Here is a 21402-nt window from a genome sequence, read left to right on the forward strand (position 1 = left end):
AGGCAACAAATAGCCAAGCTTTTTCAAGATGAGTAGCCCAAAGGCGCCAAAGTCGCCGGAGTCACCGCCAAAGTCATCGCCGAAGTCGACGTCCCCCACCCCTGGGCCAGCATCTCCTCCTCGGGATCTATTAGGCGATGCAGGCGCCGTAATCGAAGTTAAACCCCTCTTGTAAATATCAACCAGAGTGGCTCCGCGGTTTTTGAGTTGTATTCATGCCCATACTCAAACATGACGCTTCTGTGATAACTAGGACCTCGAGGATGCCTCATCCGTCTACGCCCAATCGTAAGTCTGACGCGACACGCTGGGGCTCATGTTTTCCAAGTTATTGAGCTCTTTGCTAATAAATGGCTAGAACGGTGACGGACACTACATCGCTCCGGTCTTCCATCTTAGATTTCAAGTGGGAGAATGGGCGACGATATCACGCCTACCAAGATGGCGCCTACTGGTATTTTTTCGCCGCTCAACTCCTCTTTTTTCCTAGGGAGGAGCTTTACTTCCGTTTCTTGGGATGACTACTGATGACTCGGCTATTCAGGGGTCCCAATGACGAGAGGCAACAGGATGCAGAGGACTTAATGTATGTATCTGAGCCTCCCACGGCAAACATCGCACGAATTGCTCCTCAACCTACCAAGTTGTATTAGCATGTCTAACTAATCATAGGCACGAAATGTACCGAATTGTTCTCGACAACAAACTATACGTAACTCCGATCGGAGACAATATTCAGGTGGGTGCCGTGAACTGCTATATGCCGGACTCTTTTTCCTTGTCTAATTTATTCTTCCAGCGAGTTCTTGATGTCGGTTGCGGAACGGGAGCGTGGGCCATGTAGGTGTCTTCCCGGCCGGCATTCCATTCCTATTTTTAACCAACTTCAAGTACAATACTCGGACCGCTAACGGAGGAAACCGAACAGCGACTTCGCAGACGAGAATCCAGCCTCCGAGGTCATTGGCGTCGACCTGTCCCCAATCCAACCAAGCTTCATTCCACCCAACTGTAAATTCGAGGTCGACAATGTTACTAAAGACTGGACATTCCCCGAAAATCATTTTGACTTCATTCATATTCGATATATGACGGGTTGTATTCCTGACTGGGTCGGCTTCTATAAGAAGATTATGCGGTATGTTTAACCCTCGTCGCCAACCGCCATAAGCGCGCCCTGGTAATACATCGAATACTGGCCACTGACATCTATCCGATCAAAGACACCTAAAACCTGGAGGGTGGATCGAACATGTCGAGCTGTCAAGTGTCGCTCGATCAGACGACAATACGCTTCGGCCTGGGGGTCCCCTAGTGAGGTGGGCAGAGATATTCCGGCAATTTGGCGAACACACGGGCAAGACGTTCAGCATCAGCGAAACCGGCCGGGAACTAATTCGAGAGGCCGAATTCAAGAATATCCATGAACGCACGTTGAAGATTCCAATCGGGACGTGGCCAAAGGACCCGATTCTGAAGAAATGGGGACTCTGGAATCGCCAGTTTCTTCTGCAAGGCCTCGAAGGATTTTCGATCCGCGGCTTAACAGACCTTCTGGGGGTAAACTACTCCCTGTTCACTCCATTTCATCTTGCCAGAGTTGCTAATAGACACTAACAACCTCGGTGGTGACAGTGGACATTTGAAGAGGCACAGCTGTACCTCGTCGATGCTCGGTCGGAAATAACTGATCCTAGGGTTCACTCGTACATCGAGATGTAAGGTTAACCCGCGCTTGTCCTTACCTGTTATGTAACAGTTACTTATTAATGTCCTCGACTATAGGATGGTTGTCGGCGGACAGAAGCCATTAGAGTAGGTCAATTCAAGCGCAGGGAAACATAATTGTCTCCGGCCATTAGGAAATCAGATGGCTTCAATATTGTGGTCATTCAAGATCTGATGGGCTCTTCGGCTTCCTCCGGTTGATTTTTGCATTGTCGACACTGGCCGCGCCATCGATTTTGAACTTGCCGCATGGATGATGTGATGATAATGAAAGAAACGAATGATAGCTCTTTGATTTCAATATATTTGCTGTGTCTTGGAAATTTAGTGAACAGTTCCAAGTGGTCTCACTGGAAAAACACTTATCGGATTCAAGATCACGGGTTTGATCTGGCAATCATCCGCTCGGGCAGGTTCGTGCCGAAAGAAGCGATATTCGGAAAACCCAAACTCGAGTGATCTTCCTCAACACGACTGGCTCTCCCTTCTTTTTATGCATTACACCGCTTCATCAATGTCTCGAAGTTACCTTCGCATTCAATGGGCGCATCGATTATATCTACCTATTAAGTGAGAGAAGGCAGCTCCCTCTCAACACTCGCGGGGGAGAGAACTTTGCGTCCCAAATGGGATTGACAGGGGAGGTCCTACGTCTCCAGGCTCTTCCGTGTCGATCCAGTTTTCAAACAGCACTGTACATAGGATCGGTTTCTCTCCCGACCAAGGCAAAGGTGGCGTCAACACACTGCTTCAGTATACAAGGGACGGCTACAGGCCCATCAAGCCTCCATCAGGCTAGATTGGAGTCGTTCTGGGCGCAGTAACTTTGGACGATCATTTGCGGGCTGCATTGTAATCTTACGGGGGTTCACCAAGATATGGCGGGGTCCTGGGTTGGGGGGGCAGTGGATCTTATGGGAAGGAAAAAGTTACAGTAAGTGGTCGCGTCTATTTTGGACGACAGTCAGGTTCTGGGCTGATAGTGGTGGCTGGACAGTGCGCGAGCTGAACAAGAGATCACTACTTCGTACTTCGTAGCAATTCCACGGCTGAATCAAAAGCGACGACTGGAGGAAGGCGGGGCATGGGTAGCGCCTTCTGACCTGCTGTTAAACAAAATTTCATGGTTAGGCCTAGTACCTTCGTATAGATTAATTCCCTGTGCTTCGGGCTGTATAGTACTAGAACCCCGGACAAGGTTCAAAGTTGCCTCTAGAATTCCTCTCCAGACTAGTTGCGAGTCATGACTTGTTTGGGTCACGTCAACCCTCGCCCAGCCAATCAGAGGCCAAGAAGACTCTGACGGTAGAACCTCGGAGCAAAACTTGGTAAAACTTTCTGTCCCATCGCTACGAGAGTTGCTAGTGACCGCCTACCGTAATAGGAAGCAACATGAAAAATTACGCCTGCCCCTCCTCCGAAGATCGCAGTGCGGCAGAATTCTTTTCCTTCTCGAGTCCGTCGTTGTGGTTTACCTTTCTCAAGGGACACGGCTCTTTTCAGGATACTAGCTTGGACTATGCTCCAGGAACACATCCGATACGAGGCGCCTCCCCACTCAGTATAAATCTTGCCAGATTGCTGCCGTCATGGGGCTTCCCGATCCCACCATCGACCTCGACTGGAGTGGCTACATCGGCGCCATCCACGAGATATTTCACAAGAATGCTTTGAAGAATCCCGACGCGCCGTGCGTCACGGAAACGGCCTCCTCCACCACGCCCGAGAGGAGATTCACCTACAAGCAGATTTATGAGGCGTCCAACATCTTGGCCAACCAGCTCCACGAAGCTGGCATCACCAATGGCGATGTCGTCATGATCTTTGCTTACCGTTCCGTCGAACTCGTCATCGCCTTCATGGGAACCCTTGCCGCCGGTGCTACTATTACTGTCCTAGACCCCGCGTACCCCCCGGCGAGACAACAGATCTACCTTGAAGTCTCACAACCGAAGGCCCTGATCACGATTGGCAGAGCCAGGGACGAGAATGGTCCTTTCGCGCCGCGTGTCCAGAAGTACATTGACGAGGAACTATCTCTCAAGATACGAGTACCCGAGCTACGGATGAGCGATGATGGCCATCTTACTGGTGGTGAGGTTGACGGAAAGGAAGTCTTTACCGACACTGAAAGCAAAGCATCAGCGCCGCCAGATGTCCTGGTGGGACCGGACTCAACAAGTATCCTGAGCTTTACCAGTGGCACTACATCCACACCCAAGTACGAGATCCAGCAACTCTCTAAAGTTCGGACGACATTAGCTGATTATTTCCAGGGGCGTGTTGAGCAGACATTACAGCTTAGCCAAGTACTTCCCGTGGATGGCCAAAACTTTCAACTGGACCTCGGACACAAAGTTCGCTTGTCTAAGGTAAACCATATCAAAGATGATGATGCCCGTCACAAGCTCTGCTAAACCAATGATAGTGGCATAAGCCATGATCCCATCCAGCGAGACATCTTCAGTCCGATTTTCATGGGCGGGGAGCTAATTTGCCCTGCTCGCGAGAATATCGCCCACGAAAGGCTAGCCGAGTGGTTCCGTGATCACAAACCCAACGCGGTCCATTTGACGCCCGCGATGGGCCAAATCTTGTGCGGCGGTGCCAAGGCGGAGTTCCCTTCATTGAAGTGGGTTCTCTACGTTGGTGATATTCTGACCAAGAAGGATTGCGCTGCGCTCCGTAAACTGGCGCCCAACGCGGACATCTGCGCTGCGTATGGTACCACTGAGACGAACCGCAGCGTATCATACTACCACATCAAGAGCCGCGCCGAAGATCCGAACGCATTAGATAAATTTGGCGATATTGTTCCTGCTGGAAAGGGCATCGAGAACGTCCAGCTCCTCGTAGTCAACCGGGAGGATCCAACCAAGCTTTGCGGCGTCGGTGAGATCGGTGAGATTATGTTGAGAGCAGCAGGCTTAGCCGAGATAAGTCTCCCCCTTTTTTTTTTTTTTTTTTTTTTTTTTTTTTTTCCCTGATAGAGTCATGCTAATATTCGAGGTTACGGGTATCTAAATGACCCAGGGAAAACCAAGGAAAAGTTCCTCGACAACTGGTTCGTCGACAACCAGAAGTGGGTTGATGCTGACAACAAAGTCGCCGATCACGCCAATGAGCCCTGGAGAAAGTATTACAAAGGCCCACGAGACAGAATCTACAGGACCGGCGACTTGGGGTATTTCTTGGACGATTCTGGTAATTGCGCAGTTACCGGCAGAGCCGATGATCAAGTCAAAATTCGTGGCTTCCGCATCGAGCTCAATGAGATCGACAGCAACTTGAGAGGACACCATTTAGTCCGCGAGTGCAAGACGCTGCTTCGGAGAGATCGGAACGAAGAGCCAACACTGGTCAGCTACATTGTGCCTGAACACCAAGAGTGGCTCAAGTGGCTAGCAGAACGCAGCCTTGAAGAAACTGAGGACCAAGGTACCGAGATCGGACCCGTCATCGTGTATTCTAAGCGCTACCGGCCAATGCAAACGGAGGTTCGGGATCACCTCAAGTCTCGATTGCCAGTTCACGCTGTCCCGACTTATTTCATCTTCCTGAAGAAGATGCCTTTGAACCCCAACGGCAAGGTTGACGGCCCAAACCTGCCCTTCCCGGATGCGGCCCTGATCTCGGAAGAGGCTTCAGAGGAGGATCTGAAGAGATGGGAAACGCTCAGCATCACCGAAAAGGAAATGGCGGAGCAGTGGGCAACACTTATCAATGGTTTGAATGCCAAGACTCTGCATCCCGAGTCTGATTTCTTTGAAAGTGGTGGGCACAGTCTGCTGGCCCAGCAGCTTCTTCTCAATATCCGCAAGAACCTGGGGACCAATGTGTCCATCAGCTCACTGTACTCGAACTCATCCCTTAGGGCTCTCAGCACACAGATTGACCGCCAGCGTGAGGGCAAGGACGATTCGAGCGCGGCAGAATACGGCGAAGCTGCATATGCTCAGTCACTGGACAACCTGCTCGGTAGCCTCGATGCCAAGTATCAGACGGCGGACCCTGCGGCACTCTCACCGGCAGGCAAGACGACCGTCTTTGTGACCGGCGCGACGGGCTTCCTGGGCTCTTTCATCGTCAAGGACTTGCTCGAGCGTGAGAACGTACACGTGATCGCCCACGTCCGTGGAACGAAGGGAGTCCCGGCCGCCCTCGAGCGGCTCCAGAAGTCACTCCGTGGATACAGCGTATGGCAGGATTCTTGGACCACTAGGCTCAGTGCAGTCGTTGGTGACCTGACGCAGCCGCGTCTTGGACTTGATGACGACACGTGGAAGATGCTTGGCGACACTGCCGATGTGGTTATCCATAACGGCGCCCTCGTCCACTGGGTGAAGCAGTATAAGCATCTCGAGCGTAGCAATGTTCTGTCAACAATCGATTCCCTGCGGCTTTGTAACCAGGGCAAACCTAAGCTTTTCTCATTCATTAGCTCGACAAGCGTTCTAGACACGGATCACTATATTAACCTGTCACAAGAGCAGACCAGCACTGGGCAAGGCGCTGTCATGGAAGCAGATGACATGATGGGCAGTCGCACTGGTCTCGGCACCGGATACGGCCAGTCCAAATGGGTAAGTTCGCCTTCACAGACCCTTTTCTGCATTGCGTAACATCCATTCTGATGATGGACCACAGGTATCTGAACAGCTGGTCCGCGAGGCTGGCAGACGCGGTCTCCTCGGATCTGTCGTCCGACCCGGCTATATCCTCGGAGACGCTGCCACCGGTGTCTGCAACAGCGACGACTTTCTTATCCGCATGCTCAAGGGCTGTATCCAGCTGTCTAGCCGGCCGCGAATTATCAACACTATCAACGCCGTGCCTGTAGGTCACGTCTCCACCGTCGTCGTCGCAGCTAGCTTGAACCCCATCCCGGCCGAAACGGAAAACAGCCACAGCGGCAGCGACGACGTCGGTGTCCACGTCATCCACGTCACTGCCCATCCTCGCCTACGCATGAACGAGTATCTCTCCATCCTGAGCTACTACGGCTACGATGTTCCCGAGGTGGATTACGACCACTGGAAGGCCCAGCTCGAGACCTTTGTCTCCGCAGGTTCCGTCCAGAAAGACGAGGAACAGAGCGCTCTAATGCCTCTTTTCCACATGGCGACGAACAATCTCCCCGCAACCACACGCGCGCCGGAACTAGATGATCGCAATGCTGTTGCTGTCCTTAAGGCCGATGCAGACCGGTGGACAGGTGTTGATGAGAGTGCTGGGGAGGGTATTAGTAGGGAAGCTGTTGGTCGCTTCTTAAGGTACCTCGCCGAAACCAACTTCCTCGCGTGGCCAACTGGACGGGGTAGGGAGCTGCCGGCTATCAAGGCTGGGGTTGTCGAGGCGCAGGCGAAATGGGGTGTTGGAGGGCGTGGTGGTGGAGCGTGAGGAGAGGGAACGGCGACAAACTCAAAGTCTAGACAATAATAGAAAAAGCATGTTCTGATAGATCGGAGAGCCTAGGCAAAAGTAAAATGGTAGGCATTAGAGACCCTTTGAATTTACAAGGTAGCTGTCTCATTTGTGTCTATGATACCGCATTGTTACAGGCAATATATGAAATCTTTAGACACCCCTTTTCCCCTTCCCCTCAATGACCAAGGTCGGATTCTTTGTGAGATGTGACTTGTCACCATCCCTTTCGGGGGGTAATCCATCAACTTTGAAAGTGTCCAGTAGTCAATTCAAGTACAACTACACCACTCCACTTGAATATGCACTTCTTACGAATATCTTGTGAATACTGTTTGACTGCCTCGCTTATCTGTCTACAGACAACTACCTCAGTCCTACACTAGTCGTATCTACCTGATACCAGTCAACGGGATAGTGTTAGGATTGTAACATCGAGCTCTTATAGAGGCGCAGCAGTTCAGCGAATATGAAGCTATTCTCTTCTGCAATGGTGCAATGACTCCCTGTCCCGTTGGCACGAAATCCACAACTGTTCGGCCCAGACCCGTTTTCGAGTATTACGATGTCCTAAGACTGATCCGCCTTCGATGTCGTCGCCCTGAGCGCCTTGAGTACAGGAAGTGACGTAGCGTACCTAACGCTAAAATATGCTCGTTTTACTCCTATTAACTTATGGTTACTTGAACCAGTTTCCAGTATGACGAGCTCCGGTTCCGACACGGTACATTCTCCCATTACGTCCGAGTTGGCCGGAGTGAACCGCTATATTCTCCCTGTCCGCTGACCTTATCCAAATCCCAGTCTCGCAAAGTTCTCAGCATCAATGTATTAGATAGAGTACTCCGTGCTCACAACGGTCAGAATCCCTTTTGCCATTAGCACGGGACTTGGCAGACATGCGATTCTCTGCTTTCCTGTATGAATTTACTTCGTTTCCAAGTGGGTTTCTAGAAACAGACGACAAGACACCACAATGCGCAAAGACATGCGACATTCAAATGCACCTTCCCAGCGGGTGTACCTACCCCTTACCAGGAGACGCTTAGCTTATGTAAACACGAGTCCAGCATATTTAATGCTTCACAAATGACTCGGCAATTCCCGCGACAGGGATCCTGGTCGTGGGGCTGACCTCTAGGATCCTTATCAACGACCTGGCGCTCGGCCGAATTTCTCATTTCCGCGGAACACTCCTCTACACCTGCTTCCCTCGAGACCTCCTGCCTATATTAAGGGAGTCTCAGCTCTTCCAAACCCAGGATGGAACACTGCTATCTCTAGGACATCGATGACCCCCACGTGGACTACATCGGGGGCTATTAATTCCGGCAGCCATAGAGAAGCGGGTGCGCCGGTTGTTGATAAGGATCCCTGGACCTTTATATTATTGGTTTTCTTCGTTCTTCTATGTGGCCAAAGATCAACTGGACTTGAAACCTCTGGTGCTTAACACCTCTATATTAAATCGATATCAAATCCTACGCCCCCAAGTAGGCACATTTTATTCAGCTATCAAAAGGGACATCTCCTCGGACCTGTTGAGGAAGGTTTATCGGATGCGCGTATATTGGTAGGTGATATCGAATGATGAACCATAAATCCCCACATCTTCCTCGTAAACAATTGCAAGGAGCAGTCATGGATATGCGAATCCATCACTCTTTGGGGCAAAATGCGGTCCCTCCTGATCCCGCTACCGAGACAGCACGCTTTGGCCGCACCCGAGACGGAAAGTGAGATCCGCATTCAAAGCATCGTGATCCTTACTGTATCTATCCTGTCTATTCTGGGAGGGGGATGGATTATACTCAGCTTCGCTGTAGGTTTGTTCCCGACTGTGATTTACTCTCACTTGTAGCTCATGAGACTTCATAGTGCTTCAAGTCGATGCGGTCTTTCAGGCACTACCTCATCCTGTACGTCTTCCTTCCTCGACAATGTTGGCGCGTCTAACCCCGTGTGGAAGTGGCCTTGCAATCAGCGACTGCGCCATGGCGCTTAACTTCCTCCTTTCGTCCTCGATGAACGTGAGCGGTCGTCTCATCAGGCACCCAGACCAAGCTGGCTTCTGCAGCTTTAACGGCTTCATGACGCAGGTCTTCGTCGTTCAGACAGATTACTGGGTCTTGACGATCGCCCTCTGCACATACTTCATCCTCGCCGACTTCAGGAGACTGTCCTGCTATGTCCAGAATCAGCGTTGGCTCTTGATGGCGCTTCCGTGGGTCTTCTCGATTGTGTGGGCATCCCTCGGCTTGGTGCTCGCTGGCTACGGAGACATCGGCGCGTGTAGGCCTCGTCCACCTCTACCCCCATCGTGCCCCACGCATACGATGCTGACAGATCCGGACTTCTATAGGGTGCTGGTTCACGTCCGATAAAGTCCGTCTCCTGGTCAACTTTGTGCCCCGTTGGGTCGTTATCGGTGCCATGCTGGGCATGTATTCGCATCTGGCCTTCATTCTATGCCGCGCACACGGCCGGTTTCAGTTCCCGCCCGAGTACTCGTCGGAAGATCCGACATCCTCTGGCTCAAGGACTCTATATGCTGCGATGCAACCTGGGCCAAGGTCGGGAGTTATGAACAATACCAGCTCAAACGGCGCGGGACGACAACGGAAACACCAGAAAACCAACTTAAAGTTGAAGATGGTAAGTCTTGTTTTAAGACCGGCGTACGCACACGAGAAGTGTGGACCGCTGACTTGTCGGTCCTAGCTCGCTCGTCTGATGCTCATGTACCCAATCGTATACATGCTGATCTGGATACTGCCCACCGCTGTCCGCATATATCAGTCTTCCAAGGGCGTACCGGCGCCGTTTGCGTTGCAGACAGTGGATAAGGTGAGCCCTTTACCTAGTGGCGGAGAAATACCAACTGACACGCTTCAAGGCATGCATCGTTCTTCAAGGCTTCGTTGACGCCATAGTATATGGCGTGAACGAGTCCTCGCTATCCAACTGGCGCAATCTGCTCTTTCCCAGGCCATTCCCCGTCACGGACGGTATCAGCCTAACCCACGTTAGGAAGCCGATTCCTCCCCGCTTCCCGTCCTCCAGGGTAAGCGATTGTGAGGCTGTTATCGGTGATCCGGCTAACAGTCTCTGCACAACTGTCCCGGAGACAACAACCAAATGGTCTGAAGCCAACGAGTCATCGGAGGGTTTAGCATGAGGGAATGAGGGGCAGAATAAATTAGCTGTTGAGTCGTTAGCTTAGTGGTTTGTTGAGGCGGACATGTTAATATTACGATGTGGATTGAAGCACAGGGCGATACTTAAGTCTGCCTTCTTGCCGACGCTTAAATGTTGCATTCTATAGGCGCCCACCTCACATATCCTGTCTTTTACTCTGAAATTTCTTTCTTTATATTGTATACTTTGGGCAGTGTAACTATTTAAATTAACGGTGACACCGGTTGTGGCAGGACCTTAGCCGCTCGATGGCAACGCAATGCGATCCTTAGCAGCAAAGCTCGCTGGGTTTCATCATTGTACTGTCAAGGGAAACGGAGACCTTGCGCTGACACACCAGCCATCAGGGAGCCATGATAGGATGTGGGATGTACGGTGATTCAGGCTGGTACATATTCACAGGCACGTGGGCACGCCCAATCCGCGAATGAGCGTTCGTCGCATATCACTGAGTTGTTGGAACGGAGAACCCGTTAGACAGGCTTTGCGAGCGCATAATACAAAACCCAGCGCTTGATGGCGCTCAACTTATGAGGATATCTCCATCAGTGGGCGACGATGCCGAGGTCGGCTGAGATTGCTTGACCTGTGACTTTGTCTTCTTGATGAAGTCCAAACTTAGCCCTAAATCTCTTCGGACGAGGCACTCTTAATATATAGCCGAAGTCACATAGACAGAACAAGGAGAACATTAGCATCTGTCATTGTCTCGCCTCCAAGGCCGACTCCACGACTCCACTGCGTAGGACGAGACTCGCCCGACATGTATTTCGGCGGGACCGTCCGTGAGTGCGTTTATACGCCATGGAAAGATAAGTACATCGACTACGCGAAGTTCAAGAGCGCGCTGCGCGAGGACCGCTCCGAGGATGATGAGAACCGCTTCTGCGACGAGATCTTCACGCAGATCGAAAAGCTGACCGAGATTCCAGGAGCAACGCGGCAATGGCCTTTAAGTAGCGCATCGATTCCACCTTTGACAAGCTCAAGGAGCTTGCACACGCCGAGCCCTCTGACGATAAATGCTACTCCCAAGAAGGGTGAGATCTCTACCTTCCGCCTCCCGTCTCCGTGCCCTCGAGACAGAATCCGACAGCATTATTAGCAAAATCCCGCAAGTTGAAAAAGTACGGTAATATCAAATACATCGGCTCCCTCAAGATTGTTAAGAAGCATGATCACAAGCGCCGCAACCGATACGAGTTCCGGCCTATAATGCAACTGAGCCTAGGTAAGTATGTGGCGAAACTCTATAATCTCCGCAACATTCCAGGCATCAGGCCACCCCAAGCGAAATAGATATAAGACGCCTGCTCCCAGCATGAAATCCATTCTGACTAGGGAATCTTGAGCACATAGTGATATAGGTTAGACCTGGGCAGCCAAAGGCACCAGTATTAATAATCCCTAGTTCTCTAACGCGGGTTCTGCCCCCATGAAATGCTAAAGAGACTGTGTGTACTACAACCTCAACTAGCAAGCCGCGACAGTAGACCACCTAAGAGAAACAGACGGTTCCCCTTGAAAGTCCTAGTGACTAGTTAAGTGTTATTATATCTAGTCGTCCCCTCTACTAATATTGGATCCTATCCGGGGTTTAAAAGCTTGTAACGTAGTGTGCGCGAGGAGGAAGAAGACGGAGGGAGGAGAACGTCCGGACAGAGCAGAGGCATGACATTGACACGACGATGCATCTAGAGCGAGAGAGGGAAAAGGGAATTGAGTCAAGGGAGAGATAACAGACAACCATGAGTTTTCCAACCCTCCGACGCCCTCCCCGAGAGATGAGGTTTGATCAGAAAGGTCACGAGCTAAACAGGAACCCTCAATCTACCCTCCTCTCGCCGAAATACAGCTTCTGAACTTTTTACACATTTTTACGCATATGCCATGTACGTTATCCAGACGCGACGTATTCGTCATTCCAGATAAATCACATGAATAGGCACTGTTATGTCGCCCTCGTCAACGCGTCCCGGAGTGCTAAATCATCTGATGGTCAAGTGTACATGTCTAGCTTGATACTCACACGGTGGTTCACGACAATCAGGTATTTGGTCGCGTGCTCCAGCGCTCACTCTTCCGGGGAATCTCTGCAATTACTCGACCCTGACAGATATATATGTTACCATCTGGATGTGCAGGGGGCATGCGTGCATATGTGTATTGTTCTGAGTTTCTCTCACTGGAGCATCCACTGGTCATACTAATTTATGTGGGCGCACCAACCAGCTGAACATTTTCTATTACATCCTGCTGATCCGCCTGACATTGTTCGCCAAAAGTTTTTCACTCCCGATTCTCGGGGTTCAGTCTCCCTGGCAGTAACAACCATGCAGTGCCACCTGATCCTTGCCTTCACTCTATTCGCGCTCTGCCCGTTGGGCAAGCAAATCAAAGCCAACCTGCAATGGTCCATATGCGATGCAGACCCCCAGACTGTACTCCAGAAGCTCGGCGAAGACGGTACCCGCGAGCCGTATAAAACGACTCCTATCACTTACTACGACATCGATCCTCCATCCTACTCCTGGGGCGGGCTCATGTTCCGCACAAAAACTAGACGTGGCGAGGAGCTTTCAGCCGTTAAAGTTCATTTCAACTCAAAAATGTCGGATGACTTGGAGGCTCCAATAGTCGAAGCAAATTTCAATAGAGCGGCATTGGACACATCAGAGAGATTCCTTTGCGTCTGGGATCGGTATGGCAATGATACGGACTTTACTTGTCAGATACAGTCGCTCCTAGGTGGGAGAAAGGAGCTCTGGACTGACGAGCAAATTCGGTTCGCTGAACGTTGCCAAAGTGTCACTTGGGGGGATCTTGTCGGTTTTGGACCTAACCCGAATCCTAAGTGGCGTCTGAACATCTCCTCCCACAGGGCCGTATTTGACGATGTACAGGTGGGTCCCTTTCACCTGATGGAGCTTGAAGTGAAGGTTCTTAAGGACAAAGGCGACGAGGTCTACGAAAAGATCAGCAGATACCTGAGAGAACATGACATCTTTATGTGTCATAAGCAGGAACCGAGAACCATAAGGCTGTTTCAAGCTATGGGTTATGATGGGAGTTATCACAACCTGGTCAAACAGTCTGGATAGTGCCCTAGTATGAGGGCTAGTTGTATTGGAGGTAGTCGTGGATATAGAACACTCACGAGACTCGCGAAGACCAGCTTCGGGGAAGTGTAAGAATGTTCAATTAAAACACCCGAGAAAGCTTTCAACATAGTTACTCAAGCTACTCTAAATAAGTTGAAAAAAAGGTCCCAAAACGGGGGCTCACAAGGTAAGCCCCCAGAAATAGGATCCAACACAAGGAGTCCCCGAAAAGGGGCCTCGTCCTTTGTAGTCGGCCCAGAGAGTCGAGTGCTTCTAAAGTGTCAGCAAGTGTATATCACAGGCCGACCTTTATACAGGCTCAGGGCAGTGAAACCCAGCAGAAAAGGATAAACCACAGAGTATCACCAACCAGTGGAGATAGAACCAACAGAACTAACAGGCAGGCCCATCACTCCACCAGAGACCAATAGGAGTAAAGTGTTACGATCCTAACACTAGCTCGTTAACAGTATCAAGTGGATAATTACAACTGGTGTTAGGTTCAAGGGTTGCCTGTTATGAAGCGAGGCAGTCAAGTAGTAATTCATAAGACATTAGTAAGAAGTGTGTATTCAAATGTAGTGGTGTAGTTGTACTTGAATTGACTACTAGAGAGTCTTGAAAGATAAACTAGATATATGGTGGAAGCTGTAGCTTATGTGGACGTTTCCCTTCCAAGCTCTCCCTGGATCACCCTGGCTCGCCGTGATCCTGCTTGACTTGGATCACTCGTAGATCACTGTGAGTACGGGTGATCCATGTTTCCCGTGATCCTCCCGTTATTTCGTAGTTTCCCCTTTTCTGCTGGGCCTGACTGCCTGGTCCGCAGGTCTTGGCCATTTGTGGCCGTGACACTACCGCCCAGTCGTACGTGGACCTTGCGTGTTGCTAGCGGGCGCGGAAGATGGTAGTAATTAGTGAGTTTACTATATTATACCTAGCTTACCGTGACTTTAGAGTTGGCCTGTTCTACTGCTTCACTATGTGACATGTCTACTCTCATAATAACCCCTGAGATATATAGCTCTACTTTATACTATTATTTCCTTTGGCGATATAAGTATCTTGATGTCTGTATTATTTCTGGCGACGAGCCTCTCGAAGCCTTTGACGACCGCCTCGTCTAGCCCAATCTTTGCAGTGATTAAGCGTTCTGGAGCTACAATCTGGCCTAGAACAGCACCTTAGCGTGACTGCAAGTAAAGTAAACATAGGAGAACATACCTGAAGCAATAGCATCAATAACTTCCTGGTAGTCACCCTGTGAATAAACAGAAGACCCAACCCAGGCCATCTGTTTCGAGAGAAACAAATTTACGTTCACTACAGGCTTCGACTTCCACATCGCTAGGTTGACAATTGTGCCGCGGACTCGCACTGCCGAGAATGCCGTATCTACCGACTGTTGGACACCGGCGCAGTCAAACACCACATCAACGCCCAGACCATCGCACCAACGCAGACTCGATGCAACGACGTCATCGGCGAGTGGGTCAAATGTCGCAGTGGCTCCTAGAGATGTTGCAAAGGACGCTCGCGTTGCCGACATTTCAGACACGAGGATGACTTTCACCCCATGGGCCTGAAGACACAACAAGACGGCTAGCCCGATGGGTCCTGTTCCGAATTTGCCTCTTGTCAGGAAGCTTCAGGTAGTTCAAGCGTTAATGGAGACTCACCCCCGCCTATTATCAATGCTGATTGACCTTGCTTGATCTGGCTGACCTTCACTCCATGCCATGCAACTGCCAGCGGCTCTATCAACGCACCAACTTCCATTGAGATGCTGTCCGGTAACTTGTGGATTGACTTCGGCTGCGCACAGATATAATGGGCAAATCCGCCCCCGTAGCCGGTGTAACCAACGAAGACTCGCTGGTGGCATAGCCCTGGAGCATGCTGCCTACAGGCATAACAGGAGTCATCATAGACGACGCTCTCAACCACAACTCGGTCACCGGGCGCGTAACCGGTGACTCCTTCCCCGGTCTCAATGACCGTCCCGGACATCTCGTGGCCTGCGAACAAGACATGTCCTATTAGGATATCATCCTACCCCCGGATGGCATGCATACTTTTGGATGGGGGAGACCTACCTAACGTGCAAGGGAGGACCTCTCCAGTCACGGGGTGAGGCGTTGTTGGCACTAGACGTGGACCGTTCATATACTCGTGAATGTCTTTTTGTTTTTGGTCCTTTAGAAAAAATGCCTTTTCGGGTTGTACCACAAATATGAAATAGCAGCTTTTATGTCTTACCTGTACCACAAACGCCACACCAGGAAATCTTGATCTTAACCCATCCTGGCTCGCATTTTGGCTCGGGAATCTCGTCGACTCGAAAGTCCTTAGGGCCGTGAAATCGAAGCGCACGCATTGTGAGAAGTGATTTGATCCGATGGTAAGGGAAAAGAATGAGAAGACGCCAAATAGAAGTGGCGTCGACGGAGTGGTTTTCTTTCTTATCTAGCTGCTTTTGACATTATCAAGGGCTTAGATCTTAGTCTTAACTAGGAGACTCTTTCCCTCGGATATGGTGGTAGGCAGGTGTAAGGGGTGGACCCGGGAGATGTGGTCGTGGAGGGTCGGATAATTGTGGTAGGTGGGAGACGAACCTAGACGCCATGTGGGGTGGGGAGGCCGTGGAGATGGCAAAAGTGGTTGTGGAGTACCCCGGATTCTAATCTAAGCTTTCAACTGACTGCCGCACGAATTACCAAAAATAATTAAGGGGCCAACTACATAAGGCGTCGGCCGATGCTCGTCAAGTCGAACATGGCATGCTGCGTCCATTGTCGAGGATTTTAACTCCTTTCATTCATTGTCGTTCATGGTCGCCTCATTTAGAACCGGACCTTTCAACTCCACCGCAGCCATGAGAACCCGTCACGCTAGTGCGGATCCAGATATCCAGATCGAACATTCCAAGACCAGGCAGTTTCGATGGTTCAATGTCATGATGATTATAGCGATGAGCTTAGGCTCTCTCGGATACGGATGCAGCGCGTCTATCATGGGTACTACTATGTAGGTGCTGGACTCTTGCCCACTGCGACTCTGCGAGCGTGAACAAAGCTCAAGGCTAACAAAGGTCAGGGCACAACCTTACTTTATTTCCTATTTCGAACTCGATACCCGACGAAATGGTACCCCTCTAAAGGCGGCAACAACTGTGAGACGTCGACGATATAATATGTTTACACTCTGCATAATTCTGATCATGAACCACAGGGACTCTACATGGCCGGTGGCTTCATAGGATGTTTCCTCATCACTCCGATCGCGGACAAATGGGGTAGGAAGATGGGTATCGCACTGGTAGGTCGACAGTGCCTCACGTTTTGCAGGATATGTCTGACCAGCGATAACTGTTATAGGCTTCCGCAACTGTGGCCATTAGTAGTGCTCTCCTCTGCGGCTCCGTGCACTTTGGGATGTTCATGGCAATGAGATTTATCAATGGCGTTGGGTAAAATGCAACTCCTACTCCTCCATGCCCATCAGTTCTTTGAGGGGGACCGGGGATGACTGACGAGTTGAACTTAGTGCTTTCTGCCTCCTATTGGTGATTCCAGTCTGGATGGCCGAAGTCGCCCCGCCTTCTGTCCGTGGTGCTATGGGAGTCTCCCACGGTATTTCCTTGAGCATTGGCTACTGTATCTCGCAGTGGCTTGGATACGGCTTCCTTCACGTCAAAAGCAACCTCGCATGGAGGATTCCACTACGTAGGCATCTGGCCTAATATCCATTAAATTCGCAGAGTCTTCGACACTGACACGTCGGCCAGTCGTCCAATGCTTCCCGCTGATCGCCCTCTTGTTGATGATATACTGGATCCCCGGTAAGTATCCAAATTATATGAGGGTTTAGGAGATCGCTAATAACTTCACGCCACTCTAGAAAGCCCTCGTTATCTGCTCATGAAGGATCGCCCAGAGGACGCGGCAACCGTGCTACACAAGCTGCACAATGAAGAAGAAGCTACCATCGAACTGGAGCAGATCCGCAACCAGATCGCCATTGATAGCAGACTAGACAGCAGTTGGCGGCGTATCGCTACTAAACCGTCGTATAGGAAACGGGCAATTATTGCCGTCATCCTGGCGTCCTCCACTCAAATGGTTGGCGCGCTTGTTATCAACAGTAAGCTAGCATCCAGTCTCTTCCCATCCGCATCAATGGCTTTGGCCGCTGACGAAAATGTTAGACTACGGCCCCTCCATCTATGGAGGTCTTCACTACGATAAAGAGTCGCAGTTCATTTTTCATGCCTGCAGCACTATGGCTGGAACTGTCATGAGCCCATTCGCTGTGTGGATCGTAGATCGTGTCCCTCGCAACAAGCTCATGGCGATCAGTGAGGGTGTGTGTATCACTTGTGTTGTCGTCCTGGCTGCATTGACAGCCACGATGGTGCCAGCAAACAATGTGCATGGCTTGCGTGCCGCCGTCTCTATGATGTTCATCTTCTTCGCCGCCTTCAACGGGGGCGTGGACTGCACCTTGTGGCCCTACCTTGGCGAGATATTCCCCACGCATTTGCGTGTTAAAGGAATGGCACTTGCTGTCGCTTCTATCACGCTCACGGAGTACGTTTAAGAGCTTTACAAGTCTCGACACCTCCCCGCAACAAAATGAACCATGGACTGACGCTAGGTTGATAATAAGCGTGGTGTGGTTGCAAGCCGCCCCCACGGCCCTGGAGTAAGCTTAATTCCTGCCCTGTTACTGAGGACTCTGGAGGGAACTTGAGCGCGAGACCAAAGCTGACAGCAACCACTCAGGAACATTGGCTGGAAGTTTTATATGTGTTTTATTTGCCCGGCAATCCTCATGTCCCTCTGGATCTATTTTTTTGCTCCGGACACCTGGGGTGTGCCGCTTGAGGAAGTCGCAGCTATGTTTGGCGTGCGTAATCCTTTCCATTTCGGCGAGCCTCTTGCCGAAAAGCATTCCAACTGACCGATTTGCTTGATTAGGACCGAGATGAACTGTACTATGCCGATGAACACGTTGAAAAAAATGATGAGGAAACAGAGAAGGAGGCAGTGTTGGTGGAACATCTTCACTCTACTGTCTAGACACATGGTTGAATGGGGGCTATAACTAGCTATCTAGGTATCTCCGCTAGGATAGACGGCACAATGCAATTGGAGCTAATCTGTGGAAAGCTCAAGCTTGAGTGCAGCTCCCGAGATACCAGTGAGGTGGTTTTGCATTGTCTCCAGAAAGAGAGGGTACCATGGCAAAGGGATATCTGCCTGCCGTCAAAGAAGTTTCAAGCGGCGTGTCTATAGTACGAGAATACGCGGCCGCATAGCCAATATATAGCTAAATCCATCTAACATTGCAATCTCCAGAACTGTGATAGAATACACAAAGTGGCTGGGAATCCGCCGCGATGGCATGGTTCGTCAATGGACGTAAGGGGTAGTTCCTGGCATGTGACGCTGGAACTGGGGGATCTTTTGTTTTATTATTGGGCTAATTGTCACCCTTTGCGATTATCTTACCGGAGCAAAACGTCGCGACAATCGTTGCTGAGGGACATCGGTAGGCCATTCCGGGTTGGCGACGATCCTGTCAGCTAGAATGACATTCGTCGTTTTTTTAAAGAATATTCGATTCGATAATTGAGGTCAGTGAAATACCCTATAGTCACTTGCCGTACACCGTTTCTGTTGTCCGCTTCTAGTTTAAGAGCAACCCCACGACGGGCAAAAAAAGGTTCATCGTCATTATCAATTATGCAAGAATATCGTTTATTTCACTCACGAATCGTGAACTCACGGGGCGATATTGTTTAATTTATTCTCTAATATGATGGTACGATATATTCGCACAACGGCAAGAACTCCAGGCGTTCCTGGACTAAAGTCTATGAGAAGATGCCTAACCTCTTTTTTTTATCTGCCTAAACCTTGTAGAAAGGTCGTGGGATCTTGCTGTAGTAAGGTACGTTGATAGTCATCGGGTCTGGATCGGAGTTCATGTAGAGTTTCGTCACTGGGTGGACAGGCTTGTCGTCAACAACAAGGTTGAGGCATGCGGGACCATCGGCAGCCGAAAGACTCCTGACCGCTGGTTCAATCTCCTCCAGCGTTGTCACCTTTACCGCGGTAGCACCCCAGCCCGATGCCACCTGATCATACTGTGCCTCCGGGCTTAGCCGACTGACGCACCGAGCGGGATGGTCATCGCCATAAAAGAGCTCCTGACTGACGCACCGAGCGGGATGGTCATCGCCATAAAAGAGCTCCTGGCCATGGATGGACATGGCCCAGACATAGTTGTTAACTACAACAGTCAGGATATTTAGCCCATGGCGGGAGTATGTATCCATCTCAGATATATGGAAACCCGCAGATCCATCGCCTTGAATGTTGACCACTTGGCGGGATGGGTCAGCTATCGCGGCACCCAGCGAGTATCCGAAACCGTTGCCCAATAGCACAAGGTAGCCTAAAGCTCCGAGGACTAAATAAGGCCTTGCATGGTGCGCAAGATCAGCTCCCCAGAGTGCCGACTCTCCACCATCGAGACAGATGATTGCCCCCGGTTCCAAAGACGACAGAACCTTTTTGACGCCCTGGTACACGTTCATCCGTCCTGGGGTGATTTCCACTGGGTCCGATTCCATGGGAGGTGTGCGGTGCTGCACGCTGACGGCAAGCTCAAGCCAGTCATTCGGCGCCTTGAAAGCTGGCCTCTTTTCAATCTCTTCGTTTAGAGCCTCTAAGGCCAGGGCGAGGTCAGATACAATGCCACAGTCAATTGGCTGTGTTCTGCCGATCTCTCCTCCGTCAATATCCACCTGGATATACTTGCAACCCTCCTTGGGAAGCACGCTACCCTGGCGGCCGCCCAGGTACATCCCAGTTCTGCAGGCGAGCAGGATTATCAAGTCTGGCCGGGGTTTTCCAGTAGCAGCGAGAGCTCCAAGGCCTCTTGCTGCACCAGCGTCGAAGCGGGAATCCACTAAGTTAAACCCTCTGTATTTTGCGCCGTGGAAGACGGGAGTTCCGGTGGCCGCAATAAGTTTAGATAATTGCTCATGTGCCTGTTTCATCGGGTGGATCAGCTTTGGTCCACCAGAACTGCTTGTTCGTGGGAGTAGTGCTCATACCTCTGGGTTTCGGCCTCCAGAGCCAATGATAACCGCTGGCCTGATTGCCTGCTCCCACAAGTCTACGGCTTCTCTGATGGCCGCCTTGGCTGGCCCTGGACGATAGGGCATCGGGGTCCCGATGGCTCCCCATTGTATGCGACATTGATGCACCGGCTTGAAAAGAACGTCGCAGGGGAAGTCCAGCAACACAGGACCTAGTTGTTAAACGTCAGGTACGGGTCTCGAGATGCATGCTATCGACTTCACAATATCTTACCGGGTGCCCCTGAGAGAGCGGTGCGATACGCGTGAGCGACAAATCGAGGGATTTCTTCCGGTTGAGGAACCCTATGGGCGTATTTGGTCATGCGTCTCGCGACATCCACCTGATCGATGTATCCCTGGATCGCATTTGTCTCCGTGTCAACCATAGGAGCTGAAGAAGTAATGACGAGAATAGGGTTGCGGTCTGCTAGCGCCGAGGCTAGTCCCGGAAGGCCGTTGCAGAAGCTACGAAGAAAAGTAGGCAAATTAGCAGGTGGGGAAGTTTGATGGGGAGCTCAAGATGTGTATGTACACACCCGCTGTTTGCCGTGACGAAGGCCACTCCAACAGTCCCCTTGACCTTGGAGTAGCCTTCTGCAGCCTGCACGGCTACGGTTTCATGGCGAGTGTCAACAAGTCGAATCCCGCTGTCGAAACATCCCATGAAGAAAGAATCGAGATGGCCCCCATGAATGCCAAACGCCACGTCTACTCCAAGTGATTTGAGGGATTGTGCCAGTAAGTCCCCGCCGGCAAACTCTCGATTCCTAGGAAACTGAAGCTCTAAGGGTGCCATGT

General features: G+C 50.8%; 6 protein-coding genes across 6 annotated transcripts; 5 read left to right on the top strand and 1 right to left on the bottom strand.

Annotated features, from left to right (window-relative positions):
* Positions 1-28: 28 nt before the first annotated feature.
* On the top strand, positions 29-1819 carry SAPIO_CDS6727 (uncharacterized protein; the record flags this gene model as incomplete). The annotated part of the gene is made up of 10 exons (XM_016788752.1): positions 29-157; positions 254-288; positions 359-454; positions 545-586; positions 673-739; positions 800-840; positions 929-1138; positions 1224-1560; positions 1636-1718; positions 1786-1819. The coding sequence occupies 10 exons, from the start codon at positions 29-31 to the stop codon at positions 1817-1819; spliced, it is 1074 nt and encodes a 357-aa protein (XP_016641551.1).
* Positions 1820-3317: 1498 nt separating this feature from the next.
* On the top strand, positions 3318-7128 carry SAPIO_CDS6728 (L-aminoadipate-semialdehyde dehydrogenase large subunit; the record flags this gene model as incomplete). The annotated part of the gene is made up of 5 exons (XM_016788753.1): positions 3318-3949; positions 4005-4100; positions 4157-4629; positions 4762-6311; positions 6376-7128. The coding sequence occupies 5 exons, from the start codon at positions 3318-3320 to the stop codon at positions 7126-7128; spliced, it is 3504 nt and encodes a 1167-aa protein (XP_016641552.1).
* A 1699-nt stretch (positions 7129-8827) lies between these two features.
* Positions 8828-10330, top strand: SAPIO_CDS6729 (uncharacterized protein; the record flags this gene model as incomplete). Its single annotated transcript, XM_016788754.1, has 6 exons — positions 8828-8974; positions 9031-9071; positions 9122-9444; positions 9515-9807; positions 9874-9999; positions 10049-10330. The coding sequence occupies 6 exons, from the start codon at positions 8828-8830 to the stop codon at positions 10328-10330; spliced, it is 1212 nt and encodes a 403-aa protein (XP_016641553.1).
* Positions 10331-11113: 783 nt separating this feature from the next.
* SAPIO_CDS6730 (uncharacterized protein) lies at positions 11114-13451 on the top strand (the record flags this gene model as incomplete). Its single annotated transcript, XM_016788755.1, has 3 exons — positions 11114-11390; positions 11456-11581; positions 12583-13451. 3 exons carry the CDS (start codon positions 11114-11116, stop codon positions 13449-13451), a joined length of 1272 nt encoding a protein of 423 aa, XP_016641554.1.
* Positions 13452-16326: 2875 nt separating this feature from the next.
* Positions 16327-18532, top strand: SAPIO_CDS6731 (uncharacterized protein; the record flags this gene model as incomplete). The annotated part of the gene is made up of 12 exons (XM_016788756.1): positions 16327-16478; positions 16548-16623; positions 16683-16769; positions 16829-16920; positions 16998-17176; positions 17239-17292; positions 17352-17594; positions 17659-17814; positions 17872-18040; positions 18120-18155; positions 18236-18359; positions 18431-18532. 12 exons carry the CDS (start codon positions 16327-16329, stop codon positions 18530-18532), a joined length of 1470 nt encoding a protein of 489 aa, XP_016641555.1.
* An 833-nt stretch (positions 18533-19365) lies between these two features.
* Positions 19366-21400, bottom strand: SAPIO_CDS6732 (uncharacterized protein; the record flags this gene model as incomplete). Its single annotated transcript, XM_016788757.1, has 4 exons — positions 19366-20511; positions 20578-20774; positions 20837-21069; positions 21141-21400. 4 exons carry the CDS (start codon positions 21398-21400, stop codon positions 19366-19368), a joined length of 1836 nt encoding a protein of 611 aa, XP_016641556.1.
* Between the last annotated feature and the right edge of the window lie 2 nt (positions 21401-21402).

Source organism: Scedosporium apiospermum, assembly GCF_000732125.1.
Source record: "Scedosporium apiospermum strain IHEM 14462 chromosome Unknown SEQ_SAPIO_0107, whole genome shotgun sequence".
Taxonomy (NCBI): Eukaryota; Fungi; Ascomycota; class Sordariomycetes; order Microascales; family Microascaceae; genus Scedosporium; species Scedosporium apiospermum.